Source organism: Rattus norvegicus, chromosome 9 (genome assembly GCF_036323735.1).
Source record: "Rattus norvegicus strain BN/NHsdMcwi chromosome 9, GRCr8, whole genome shotgun sequence".
Taxonomy (NCBI): domain Eukaryota; kingdom Metazoa; phylum Chordata; class Mammalia; order Rodentia; family Muridae; genus Rattus; species Rattus norvegicus.
This window is the reverse complement of record NC_086027.1, coordinates 95953992-95966262: the sequence shown is the minus strand read 5'-3', so window position 1 is coordinate 95966262 and position 12271 is coordinate 95953992. Positions and strand designations below refer to the sequence as shown.

General features: G+C 48.6%; 2 protein-coding genes across 4 annotated transcripts in view; both read right to left on the bottom strand.

The window, feature by feature from the left end:
• Dgkd (diacylglycerol kinase, delta) overlaps positions 1-1756 on the bottom strand; it is a 90654-nt gene extending 88898 nt beyond the window's left edge. The window contains exon 1 of one of the 2 annotated variants that reach the window (NM_001427452.1): positions 1563-1756. In NM_001427452.1, the coding sequence (NP_001414381.1) occupies positions 1563-1718 (156 nt within the window). In that variant the 5' untranslated portion in view covers positions 1719-1756. The remainder of the gene's footprint in view (positions 1-1562) is intronic. The other variant, XM_039084724.2, reaches the window with a different exon arrangement.
• Positions 1757-9621: 7865 nt separating this feature from the next.
• The window catches only part of Sag (S-antigen visual arrestin), a 41002-nt gene continuing 38352 nt past the window's right edge, over positions 9622-12271 (bottom strand). Inside the window, exons 15-16 of one of the 2 annotated variants that reach the window (NM_013023.3) lie at positions 10430-10439; positions 9622-9864 (exon numbers count right to left, since the gene is read on the bottom strand). In NM_013023.3, coding sequence (NP_037155.2) covers positions 9756-9864; positions 10430-10439 — 119 coding nt within the window. In that variant the 3' untranslated portion in view covers positions 9622-9755. The remainder of the gene's footprint in view (positions 9865-10429; positions 10440-12271) is intronic. The other variant, XM_039083069.2, reaches the window with a different exon arrangement.

Here is a 12271-nt window from a genome sequence, read left to right as displayed (position 1 = left end):
AGGACCCACCCTCTCCACTGTGATCTTGGCCTTCACTCGGCACTTCCTTCAGTCACAGGATCTGATCTGCCTCACACCACTACCCATCTTAAGGACCAAGCACTAGGAGAGGGCATCAAGGCTCCTTAAACACGTTCATGAGGAACATCTGCTCATGGCTCCCATGCCTAGAATGACTTTCGGAAGTGCTCTCTTGCAGGCTGCCTTCACATCTGGCCCTGACTGACCTGTCCTGCCTCTTTCACTCAACCTGAACGAACCATTGACCATTCTCCGGTGTGCCCAAACTTTCAAACACAGCATTTACTATAACATAACATGTACTGGTGTCCTCGCCCTACTTGAACTGGAACCCTTAAATGAAGAAACTACCTCCCATCAGTGAGAGCCTCACCTGGGCCCGTCACTTAACTGAACCACTTTGGTTTCTAACCCATAAGAGCCCAAAAACGGGATCCTGAGGACTCACTGGGTTATCACCAACTCTAAATAAAACCCAAGTGAAGTATGCAAGGCTAGCTCAAGAGAAATTGAAGAACCATTATATACAATCGCTCTACCATCCCTGGGACTGTTACTGTTATAGCTAGAATAACTCAGGTGTTAGGTCCCGTGTGCTGAGTGACTTGGATACCGCACAACAAATGTAACACGTCAGCACCTAAATGACACCCCAACCCACAACCCCGGGCAAGTAACAGAGGCTGACAGATGATAAAACAAGAAATGGCTCTTCCAGTAAAGGGTAATTAACTGGCCTCGGAGGAAAAGCGCACTGCAGCAGGATGAGCAAGCCCGCCCGTGCCAGCCGGAACTGCCAGGGCTGCCCCACGGTGGTAACCTGCTCTCCACCACCTGTCCAGCCACCTGCCTGAGGAAGCCCTTCCAACAACAAGGAGGGATCACGCCAGCAAGAGACCATCCGCAGTGTTCAAAAAGAACCAGAAAAGGAAAGCAAAGGGTGCAACTTTATTCTTAGGAAAAGACCACAAAAAGGCATGTGTGTCTCTACACTGGATCCCGAGCGGCTGGAGTTCTCCACCGAAGAGTTCTGTGCCCAGCGGGTGAGGAGTCCCGGCTTTCCCAAGGAGGAAAGGTGGTAGGGAGGGAAGGAGGGAGAAGCGGCCACTCCACGCGCATCCCTTCCCTTTCAGGACATAGGGGTGAGGACCCCACAGCGAGGTGGGCACTCCAGGGTGAGTCTAACACAGGTGAGTGCGGGAAGCAGCACCCGATACTCAGACGTGCAGACCCCCAGGCCTCGGGGAGCACACGCCTGCGGCCCCCGCAGCGGTCCCCGCAGCGGCCCCAGCAGCACGCCGGGCTTCAGTCTCCTCAGTGGCGGCGCCCACCTGCGACCAGTCCCCACAGACACGTCCCCGTAGCCCCAGCCCCGCGGCCCGGTCCCCGCGGCCCGTTAAGCCGCGGCGCGCTCGGCCCCGTAGCAGTGACCGCAGGACCTCGGGCCCGGCAGGGCCTGGGCGGCCGCTCGCACACGGTCACGGGCCTCGGCAGGGACCGCGGCGTGAGGGGCGCGCGCCCGGCCGACGCCGCGGGCTCACCTTCTGCCGGATCTGGCCCGACGTGGACACCTTACGAATAAGCTTCTGCGGGGAGCCCGGCTCAGCCTCGGGTTCGCTGTCGGACGACTCCTCAGGCGGCGGCGGCGGAGGTGGCTGAGGCGGACCCGGCGGAGGGGCGCCCGCCGCCGCCGCCATGCTGCCCGGCCAGCGCGCGCGCCGCGGGGGGCGGGGCGGGGCGGGGGTGGGATGAGCCCAGTGCCTGGGGCGGAGCCTAGGCGGGGCGGGGCCTAGAGGCCGGCCGCCCCACCCCACCGCGCCCCCGTAAACAGTAGGGGCAGACGCAGGCTTGCAGGGCTCTTGCTGGGTTGTTTCTGCCTGACCCATCTCTTTCATTCTGATGTCTTCTGTCGTTTTCTTCTTGGAACACAATTTCTGGTTTTTATCTCTGAATACACCTTTTTTCCCCCACTCACACCCGAATATAAGTGACCTCTAAGAGGCCGCAGGACTATATTGGTGAAACAGTTTGCAGAGTGGATGCCTGCGTGCAAACGCAGAACTTCTGTTAAGGCCACTGTTAAGGAGAGATGAAGAAAGTAAGCCGGACTTGACCCTAACCGAGGGACCGTGTTGTAGGCAGAGGTCTGATCTGTGTGAAGGACCAAATGCAAGAAAAATAAAGTAAAATAAAAGAAACTGGTGTTTAGAGGGAGGGAAATGAGAATAGGACAGGAACCAGTGAGCTGTGGGATCAAATGAGACTTCAAGGACCAGATTAGGGATTGGCTTTTTCTGCTGAGGCCTGAGGGCAGCAAGAAATCAGGTTTGGGAGGGGAGGGGGCGCATTGTAGGGAGGTAGCTGAGCCTGGCTGGGTCACAAAGCAGGGATCTATGAAGTATTGAGGCAAGTAGCCACTCTGAATTACTGGGTGGGGCTGAGAGATAAATAAGGGAACTGAGAGATTCAGAAGGGAGTGATGGGGTACTAGCGAGACAGAGTGAGCAGAATGAAGTCTACACTGAGCCAAAGGAGGACTCTATGCAGTTTGAAAAGGAGTGGCTTCCATCTGGGGTGGGTTTTTTGGCACATTGAGGTGGAAAAGGACTTGGTGCCAACCAGAAGAATGTGCTACCCTCCTACTGTGCCCTGCTGTACGAGGCAAGTCAGCAGAGTTCTGTCTAGCTATCCCCTCACCCTTTCAGATGCTGCTGCTGGAGACCAGGGACCTCTGTCTTACCCACCAGTCAGCAAGCTTTGGGCCTCATACACTGGGCAACTCTTTCTAGAGGAAATACAAGTCAGATACCACCAGGAACCATGGGAAGTTCTTCATCCGGCACAAAGATGAGGCTAGGATCCTGGTCTCCCAGCCAGCACAGAGCATGACCAGCCCCAATGTTATGGAAAAGATCTGAGACCCCTGGGTGAACCAGGGCACTCCACCTTGTGCTGAAGCCACTGGCTTCATACATACAAGTACTTATATTTAAATGCCTATTAACTAGCTCTAGTCTTAAAACCAGCCTAGGCTAAAGAATGACATTTAGTTTAAAAAAAAAAACAAAAACAAAAACAAAACAAGAACCAAGCTGGGCAGTGGTGGCTCATGACTTTAGTGGTGGCCCAGCATTCATTCAGGAGGCAGAGCCAGGCAGATCTCTGAGTTCGAGGCCAGCCTGGTCTACAGAGTCAGTTCCAGGACAGCCAGGGCTACACAGAGGAGATCCTGTCTCAAAGAAAACAAAAATTTCAGTTCCTCAGTGACACTAGTCACATTTGCAGCACTGAATAGCCTCGTATGGCTTGACAGCTATCATAATGTATGTACTTCTTGTTCTTTTTAAGATTTATTTCATTTTTGTGAGTACACTGTGGCTGTCTTCAGACACACCAGAAGAGGGCATTGGATCCCATTACGGACGGTTGCGAGCCACCGTGTGGCTGCTGGGAATTAAACTTAGGACCTCTGGAAGAGCAGTCAGTGCTCTTAACCGCTGAGCCATCTTTCTAGCCCTTGTGTATGTACTTTTAGCACAGGCAAGTTCTATAGCTCTTGATAGGGACAACTGCCCATATAGAGCCCCTGTGCATGCACGGTGAAATACAGGCCCTTCAGCCACACCCCTCAGCCACACCCCCGCAGAACCAATAGGAACCAGCCCCTAACAGCGGCGGAAGTCTCAGGTATCACTCCCCTAAGTATGCCAGGGAGGCAGAGTGTGAACTCAGACCAACTGATCTCCTCCATCTGAGTACTGCTGGGTTGGCCTCCCAGGAAGCCAAGGCCTGAGGGAAGTTCCTAAATAGAACATGGGCAGAAAGGCAGAGAATATGTGGCGGAAGGAAGTTTCCCCATAAATCAGTATTGAAGTCTTGACTTCAAGGCCCTCAGAATGTGATTGTATTTGTATTTAAAGAGTGGGTCTTTGAAAGGTAATTGTGGGGTCAGTGAGATGTCTTAGCAAGGAAAGGTGCTCACTGTCAAGGTGTTCTCTGACCTACACACATGTGCATGGCACACACACCTATTCACACACTCTAAATAAATTTTTCAATTGTAAAGTGCATTTTTTTAAAAAGGACTACTGTCCTTTTTATATAAAAATAGGAGAAAATAAAAAGTGGAGCCAACTCTGCTGACAAAGGCATGGTGAGACAGCCCCAAGGGTGAGAGAGCAGGAGAGCTGGCCCAGCCCCTCACAGACAGCAGCACTTGGGAGAGTGGCTCCCACACCTTGACTGGGCAGCACAGAGGAGCTGGCTCTGGAGATGTAAGTGCAGGTGAGCTGGCCCTGGTGGTGCGGATAAGGGACAGCCAGTGGCGGGCTGACCAGCTCTGCTACCACCCAGGCCCAGATCTGGGATTCTGAATTGTCCCACCCCAAAATCTATATCATCTGAAAGTAGTTGACATGTGTAAGTGCCAGTCCTGCTGTTCCAAAGCTGCAGGATCCCCATGACATCAGACAACAACAGAATAACCAGGAGGAGTCCTGATGAGGATCTAATATTGATGGTGTCACAGAAGCCAAAGATCTTGAACCAGACTTGTAATGACTCATTGCAATGAACATTTGTGCAAGTGAACAGGTGGGGACAGAGGGACATACTCTAGGACACACTGACATACTACATTCAGCTTTCCACAATGAGATGTTTTCTATGCTTTGATTTTGTTACTGTTTGTACTTGTTTTATTTGGGAGAGGAGTGGGCAGTTGTTGCAAGGGCAACCGGACAGGGGACCAGGAGATGAGTGGGACTGGGGTGCATAATGTGAAACTCACAAAGAATTAATAAAAAGGTAAAAAATAAATGAATAAAAAGGAAACTATATAAAAAGAAAAAAAGGAATAAAACAAACAAAGGAAACTATGTTAAGATGAGGTCATTAACGGCAGGCAGAAAGCTGGGGCAGGAGGCTCACAAATTTGAGGTCATCCTGGACTATGAGCTAGACCCCATCCCAACTGAGAGAAAGAAGACAAAGAGGAGGAGGGGATGGAAAGCCAAGCACCTCAAGTGCCTGGATTGAGAATTATGCCCTGGATTAGAAACGGATTAGAGGCAGGGAAGGCATTAGGAAGAGCTTGCAACCGCTCTAGGCAATGCTGACAAGGCTAGCTCCAAGGGATTAGAGACAGGGATAACACACAGAAAGCAGAGGGAGGAAGATGACCAACTGCTCATAGTGCAAAAGGGAATCAAGAATCTGCTTCCCTGGGATAGCGGCATCGTCAGCAAAAGCACCGATTCAAGGAAGAAATAAGTGGTTTGGCTTGAGGTGCCAGGTGTGTTTCTGCACCTGCTAGAAGCCCAAGGTACATCTGAGCTCCGGACCTTATGGTTTTTGGAAACCAGAGCCATGGGTAAGAACATGACAGCAGTGGCAGTTAGCCGGGAGAAATCGTGGACAGATGGGAGGACGGATAAGTAGCTGCGATTAGGAAAAAACCCTGGAGATTTTCACAGCCAAAGAGCCTAAGGAGACAGGTTGACTGTGTCACATGGATCCCAGACATGATCTTGGAACAGGGAAGGGCCATTGGGTAAGGAAATCTGAACAGAGTATGTGTTTAGTTTAATAATAATGTGTCGATGCCACTTCGTTTGGTGCAGCCGCTCTGATGTAAGATATTAATAATAGGGGGAACAGTGTTGGGTTCTTCAGTGCTCTTCTGTAAATCTAAAACTATTTGAAATAAAATGTGCTTAGGAGAAGGGCATTTGGCTTGAAAAGAAGTACGTTAGGCTCTAAAGGCAGAGAGACCTAACTTGGGTGTGATTTTTTTTCTTTTTGACAGGTGAAGAAGCCCTTTTGTTCCCTGCTAAACCCACAGTGTGGTTCCCTTGGAGATCTCAGAAAGGACTGGAGCCATCAACTCCCCCAAGACCGGCTGGCTAGGAGAAACGCATTCCCTCCGGTGCCTCTTTCCCTGAGTGAGTCACACAGTGAATCATGTCTAATGACAAGCTGCTGCACCACAAGTTCACCCCACCTGGAGGGCACACCAAGGTGGCAGTAATAACACACCCCACATCCAGCCACATCCGTCTCAGTGACATGCGAAGAAGAGGACCGATCCTGTCAGAAAGAACGGCCTGGCATGTTTCCATCTGGAAAGCCTGGGATGACCCTCACTCTCCATGAAGCAGGACAGCTTCTCACTGGGTGTGACAGAGAGATTCCCTGGGCTCCTGGACATTTGTGACAACCAAAAGAACACATGTGTGCATGCACGCACACACACACACACACACACACACACACACACACACACACTTCCAGATGTGCTTGACTTCCACCCCTACATGCCCCACCCACGGCTGCGACCTGCTAACTATCCAGCCTATGAAATTAATGGGAAATCAGGGGATAAAACCTGTCAAAAGAGCAGGAAATCCAACAGCTCCAAAAGGAGTTTGTGTGTGAAAAAAAAAAAAATGAGAGAACTGGGTGACCCAAACCAGATAGGGAATGACACCATGGTAAGCACTTGTCTGCAATATTGAACTTCTATAGCTTTGTAAAAGGAGACCACTCCGTAAAGCCCATGAAGGCTGTCTTATCTTACAACTACAAGTGAATGGCAATTGTGTCAGTAACATTTTCAAAGAACTAAAGGGCAGCCATTGTTTACTTATAAAGGCTCTGCTATCCTCTCTGACCCTCTAAACTCTCCTATCTAATCTCTCTGAACGACAGTTTCTCTCCAAATAAATGGGTGGTAGTGCCTGCTGTTGGAGCAACTGGAGTCATGTGGGAGGTGCCTGGCATAAGGCAGGCATTTAATAAATGGCAGGAATCCTTGCTTTTCCAGACCTGTGGTTGCTGGATGTACAGCTTTGTCCTAGGCTCTCCCACTGGGCTGGTGAGATAGCTCAGTTGGCACTGCCTGCCAAACCTCACAACGGTGAGTTTGATCCCCACGACCCCAGAGAGAAGGGGTTCCTGAAAGTCGTCCTGATTCCCACACACATATGACAAGTATATAGCCATACATATACACTTACATGCACACAGAAATGTGAATCTTAAAACCAAACAACTGTCTTAGGGCTGACCGGATGATGCAGTGGGTAAAGGCACTTGCCACCAGGTTCTTCCAACCTTGTCCCAAATGCTCCTTTGTTTGTGCAACACGTTCTGCTCCTTGACCCGGTTTTTGGTTTGGTTGGGTTTTGTTGTTTTGTTTTTTACATTGCACCTAACCCCAAAACTCAGCCACACATTCAGCCTGCTCTCAGATCTCCTGCCTTCTGAGGTTTCTGCAAGCCAGCAAAGAAATGTATAAGAAGGCTGAGCAGAGCCCATAACAACAACATACAAAGAACAGAGTCAGTGACACACACATATACACAGCAGAGCCAATCACACACATGCGCATGTGTGCGTGCACACACACACACACACACACTCTTCTCTCTGTCTCTCTCTGTCTCTGTCTCTATCTCTGTATCTGTCTCTCTCTCTCACACACACACTCCTCTGTCTGTCTCTGTCTGTCTGTCTGTCTGTCTGTCTGTCTGTCTGTCTCTCTCTCTCTCTCTCTCTCTCTCTCTCACACACACACACACACACACACACAGAGTCTTGCTGGGACAGCTGGCTGCTTGTTTCCTGCCCCCACTCCCTCTGCAGCTGCAGTATATAAACAAACCAGCACCTGGAAGCCTGTTTTGGATGTTTTAGCACCGAAATAACTTGGGAGGGCAAGAGCTGTTCTGACCTCTAGTCTCCAGAGCTCCGGCTTTGGCCCTTCCCTCCTGGCTCTCTTGCCCACACTGCTCCACAGGTCAGGCCTATTAATGTCCACTCTGACTTAGGATGTCCTGGGGTCAAGCAATGCAGGAACCAACAGGATGGTTCTCTCACCAGGAGCTACTAGGCAGAGTCCCCAGCCTCCTTGGCTGACAGGGAGCTCCACCCACCAGGAGCTAACCAGTGCAGATTGCCTGGTCAAAAAGCAGGGGAAAGAAACCGTGAGGAAGTACTGCATTCTCCAAAAGCATGCCATCCCTTTGCCTGGGCACCATGACAGCACCCTATCCCCAACCCCAGCTTGGGGGACAGGGAGATAGACTGTGTCTACCCCCACCAACCCACAATTTTCTATGTATATTACCATTTTCATAGCTTCATAAATGAGTTCTCACCTCTCCCAGTACTAGGGAACTCAAAGTCAGCACACAGGTCCAAGCCTTGCCTTGTCTGTGTGGGACCCAGGGTAAGGCTCCCAGCTTTGCCTTCACATCAAAATCCAGAGCATGGAGCGTAGTGGCACACGGCAGCCTGAAAGTTCACCATCAACTTTCACAGTTTTAGAACCACCTAGGAAACACCTCCAGGTATGTCTATTAAGGCATTTCTGAGGAGGTTTAACCAAGGGAAGGGGAGTTACCCTGAAACAAACAGGGGAGAGCAGGCTGAGTACCAGCATCCATTCCTCTCTGACCACAGATGCAGCTTCTTCATGCTCCCCAAATCACAGTGGACTCTGTTGCCTCAAATCATATGCTAAAACAAAACCTTACTTTCTTCAGTTACTCTTGTTAGGTATTTGGTCACAACAGTTAGGAAAGTATTTTGTACATGCATACAGCCTGCCACTAGTGAGTAGGCTGAACTATACAGAAATCTCTACCACTTTTCCTGCCCACTCCCTGACCATGGATGAGAGCCGCCTCTCCATCCCATCTTTCCCCCATACCCCAGTGCACACACAGGCCCCTTCCACGGATATCAAAAGAACTGTTTGGTACAATATAGAATGCTGGACACTATGGCCAGGAATGGCCTTCTGATAAGGCCTGAAAGAGCCCCTGTTGTGCCTCCTTTCCCCTTCTCTGATCCTTCCCACTCTTCCTCTCCATAATAACAGTATGATCATGAAGTCCATCTGTCGGGATAAACCTGTTGCCAGGCCTGGCCACTGCTGGTCAGGAGATGTTGGTCCACCAAGCCAATGCTGGGCTCGTCAGATTCTCTTTTCTTAGATGTGCTATCCAGAGCACAGATAGCAGAGGCTAGGTACAGAGGCTTGCTGGGTGCCAGCCCGAGCTTCTGAGCTGAGTTCCCAGGATCATAGCTTCTAGTCACACTGAGCATGGCAGCCTAGGTTCTTCCTCAGTTTAGTTCAGTTTTCTGGACACCCCAGGGACAGATCCCTTTTTCTGTTCTGCCTACCTTTATTAACCAAATCTGGTTTGATGCTTGTGTGAAATAGAAAAACCTTGGCCAGCAACCGAAAGCCAAGAAGGGATTGGACCCCAAAGTGGAGTCATGAGGGGATTTTTGTCCTTACTTGTTTTCTGCCCTATTAACTCAGGAGCTTCTGAAAGGGCCCTGTAACTAGGATTGGTCAGGAACTAAACTTACCACTCCATGTGTATCCGGAGAAACTTGGCTGAAAATCCTTGACCTCCCCACCCCCCACCCCAAAAACTGGAGAGCACAGTAGCACCGAGTTATTCTGTGATAGCCTGCCCTCTCTTCTAGATGTTGCCCTCACTCTCAGACTCCAGAGACCCTAAAGGCATCAGGCTCTGTATCAGTGACAACAGCCTAGTGCCCCAGCCATACAGCCTGACACATGATGGGAGGACCCACAGACTTTATTTCTGGGAAGAATGCTCGAGCTTTCGTATTTAGCATAACTCTGAAAGGTTACCAGGGGTTTCCCACAAGGCAACCAGGACTACAAGCAGTTTCTAGGCATCAAGGCTAAGTCTTCACTCATCCTGGCCTGCATCCTCATCTTTCTTCCCTTCTGTATTCTCTCCAGTATCTTTCAGATTTTGTCGAGCAAACTCTTCAAAAACCAGATTTTCATCCTGGACACTAGAAGAAAACAGACATGTCAGTCAGTGTTCTTACTCTGGGAAGCTGAGGATTAAATCCTGAATGGAACAAGACTACTGATCTTTCGGTAGTAAAGGAACCAATCCAAGATGAATGTGTTCATTCTTCAGGGTGGAACAGGGTCCTTGTCAGTGTCAATCCCTGGATAGAAGAGGGACCATGCCTTTCTCTTCAGGCCTTTTTTTAGGGGTTTTGTTTTCTTTCAGTTTTTTCTTTTTGTTTTTCTGACAGAGTCTCATTCTATAGCCCAGGCTGGCTTGGAAATTGCAGTGATTCTCCTGCCCCAGCCTCCCATGTTCCTGGATTAAAGGCAACCCATCACCCCTAGCTAAAACTGTACTTAAAAGCTCTTTAACAAATAAATGCGAGAGAAAAAGTGACAGAACCCACAGAACAAAAGACGCATCCAACAAAGCTATGTGCGCACACATCTAAGTTCTTACAGATGAAGATAGAAGGACTCCGCACAGACATTCTGACAGGAGTTCTGTGAGAAAAGGGGGTCACAAAACACAGGAGACCCCAGAGAAGCTTCCTTTCTTACCTTTCTTTTGCTGTAAGCCCAGAAGAGGAGAGAGAATAGAGAGGGGAAATTCAATTAATTTTTTAAGATTTATTTATTTATTTTACATATATGAGTACACTGTCGCTGTCTTCAGACACACCAGAAGAGGGCATCGGATCCCATTACAGATGGTTGTGAGCTACAATGTGGTTGCTGGGAACTGAACTCAGGACCTCTGGAAGAGCAATCAGTGCTCTTAACCACCGAGCCATCTCCAGCTCCAATTAATTTTTTAAATGAGTTTCTTGTATCCCATGTTAACTTCAAACTCATTATATAGCCGAGGATGACCTTTGAACTTCAGTCCTCTCAACTTTTTTTTTTTTTTTTTTGGTATAAATTTTGGGACAGGCTTTGAGCTCACAATGTTCCTGCTCAGCACCCACCCCCACCTCACCCCAGGAGCTAAAATGACAAGCCTGTGTCACCATGACTCTATCTCAAAACAACAAAAAGAAGGCTGGGGAGATAACTCAGTGGTAGAGAACTTGCCTGGACATTCTAGGCCTTAGATTTAACCATTGTTACAGTGAAATTTTAAAATAAAATAAAACTTCTCCTGGCAAAGGATAGCTTAGAATTTTATTCTGTTGAGTAGACCACTAGAATGGTAACCCACAACTGAAAAGGAACAATAAAAGCCAGGCAGCACTCTATAGCACATACTGGGAACAGATTGTCTCAGTCCTGGTTCCCGGGGGCCCCAAATAATGACTGCACTCTCTGCCTAGAAGCTAACCAACCTAGACTCAGGGCTCCAGGAAGCAGGCAGGTAAGATGGAAGGCAGAAAGCACAGACACTCAGACATACACACACACACACACACACACACACACACACACACACACACACACACAATATGAGGAGTTGGAGTTGTCTAATGTAAGGTCCATAATGACTGAAAATACCCAGAGAAGGGAGGGAGAAAAACTCCACTTCTTCCAAAGTAAGTCACCTCTACTGAAAATTCCAGGAAACAGCCCAACTGTATTTTCAATTTCTTGGGAGGAACCAGAACATCAGATGAACCTCACACCATGAAAAAAATTATTATTATTATTATTATTATTATTATTATTATTATTATTATTGGCTGGGAATGAAGTTCAGTAGCAGAACATTTGCCTTACATGTGAGATGCTATATTCATTCCTTGAAAGAAAAAGAAAGAAAGAAAGGAAGGAAGAAAGAAAAGAAAGAGATATTGAAGAGATTGTGTTCAAGAAATCCCAGCACTCGTGAGGCAGAAGCAGGTAGAGCGCCTGGTTTGGGGCTAGCCTGGTCTATACAGGGAGTTCCAGGACAGCCAAGGATGTCTCAAAAAAAAAAAAAACAGCTCTGAAAAAAAGAAAAGAAAAAAAAAAAAAAAAGACTGCTTGAATCTGCGTTTCCCTGGATTACCATCCTGATTAGTCCCAAATAAATGCTTAAATTAGCATTTAAATCAGATGAATATAAATGAGCAAAATGTATGACTAGACTGGCTTTTGGCAAAGTCTACTATGGGTTGAAATCTAAAATAGTTGGTAAAGATACTTGGAGAAATTATTTTCTAATAGTCTTGCCATTATAGTCTAGGCTCACCTCAAACTAGCCATCCTCCCGCCTCAGGCTGCTGAGCACTGGGATTACAGGCATGCCAGCACACCTACCTTCATTTAACTTTTTCTCAGAACCTCTTTGAGCTCATGCTACATTCCGTTCACATCTTTGTAGGGACGATGATGGAGCCTCAGTGTGTCACAGATATGAGCTGTGATTGCTTCGTTTAACATCCACATGAGAGTCAGCGGGCAGATCATCAAATGGACCGGAGGTGG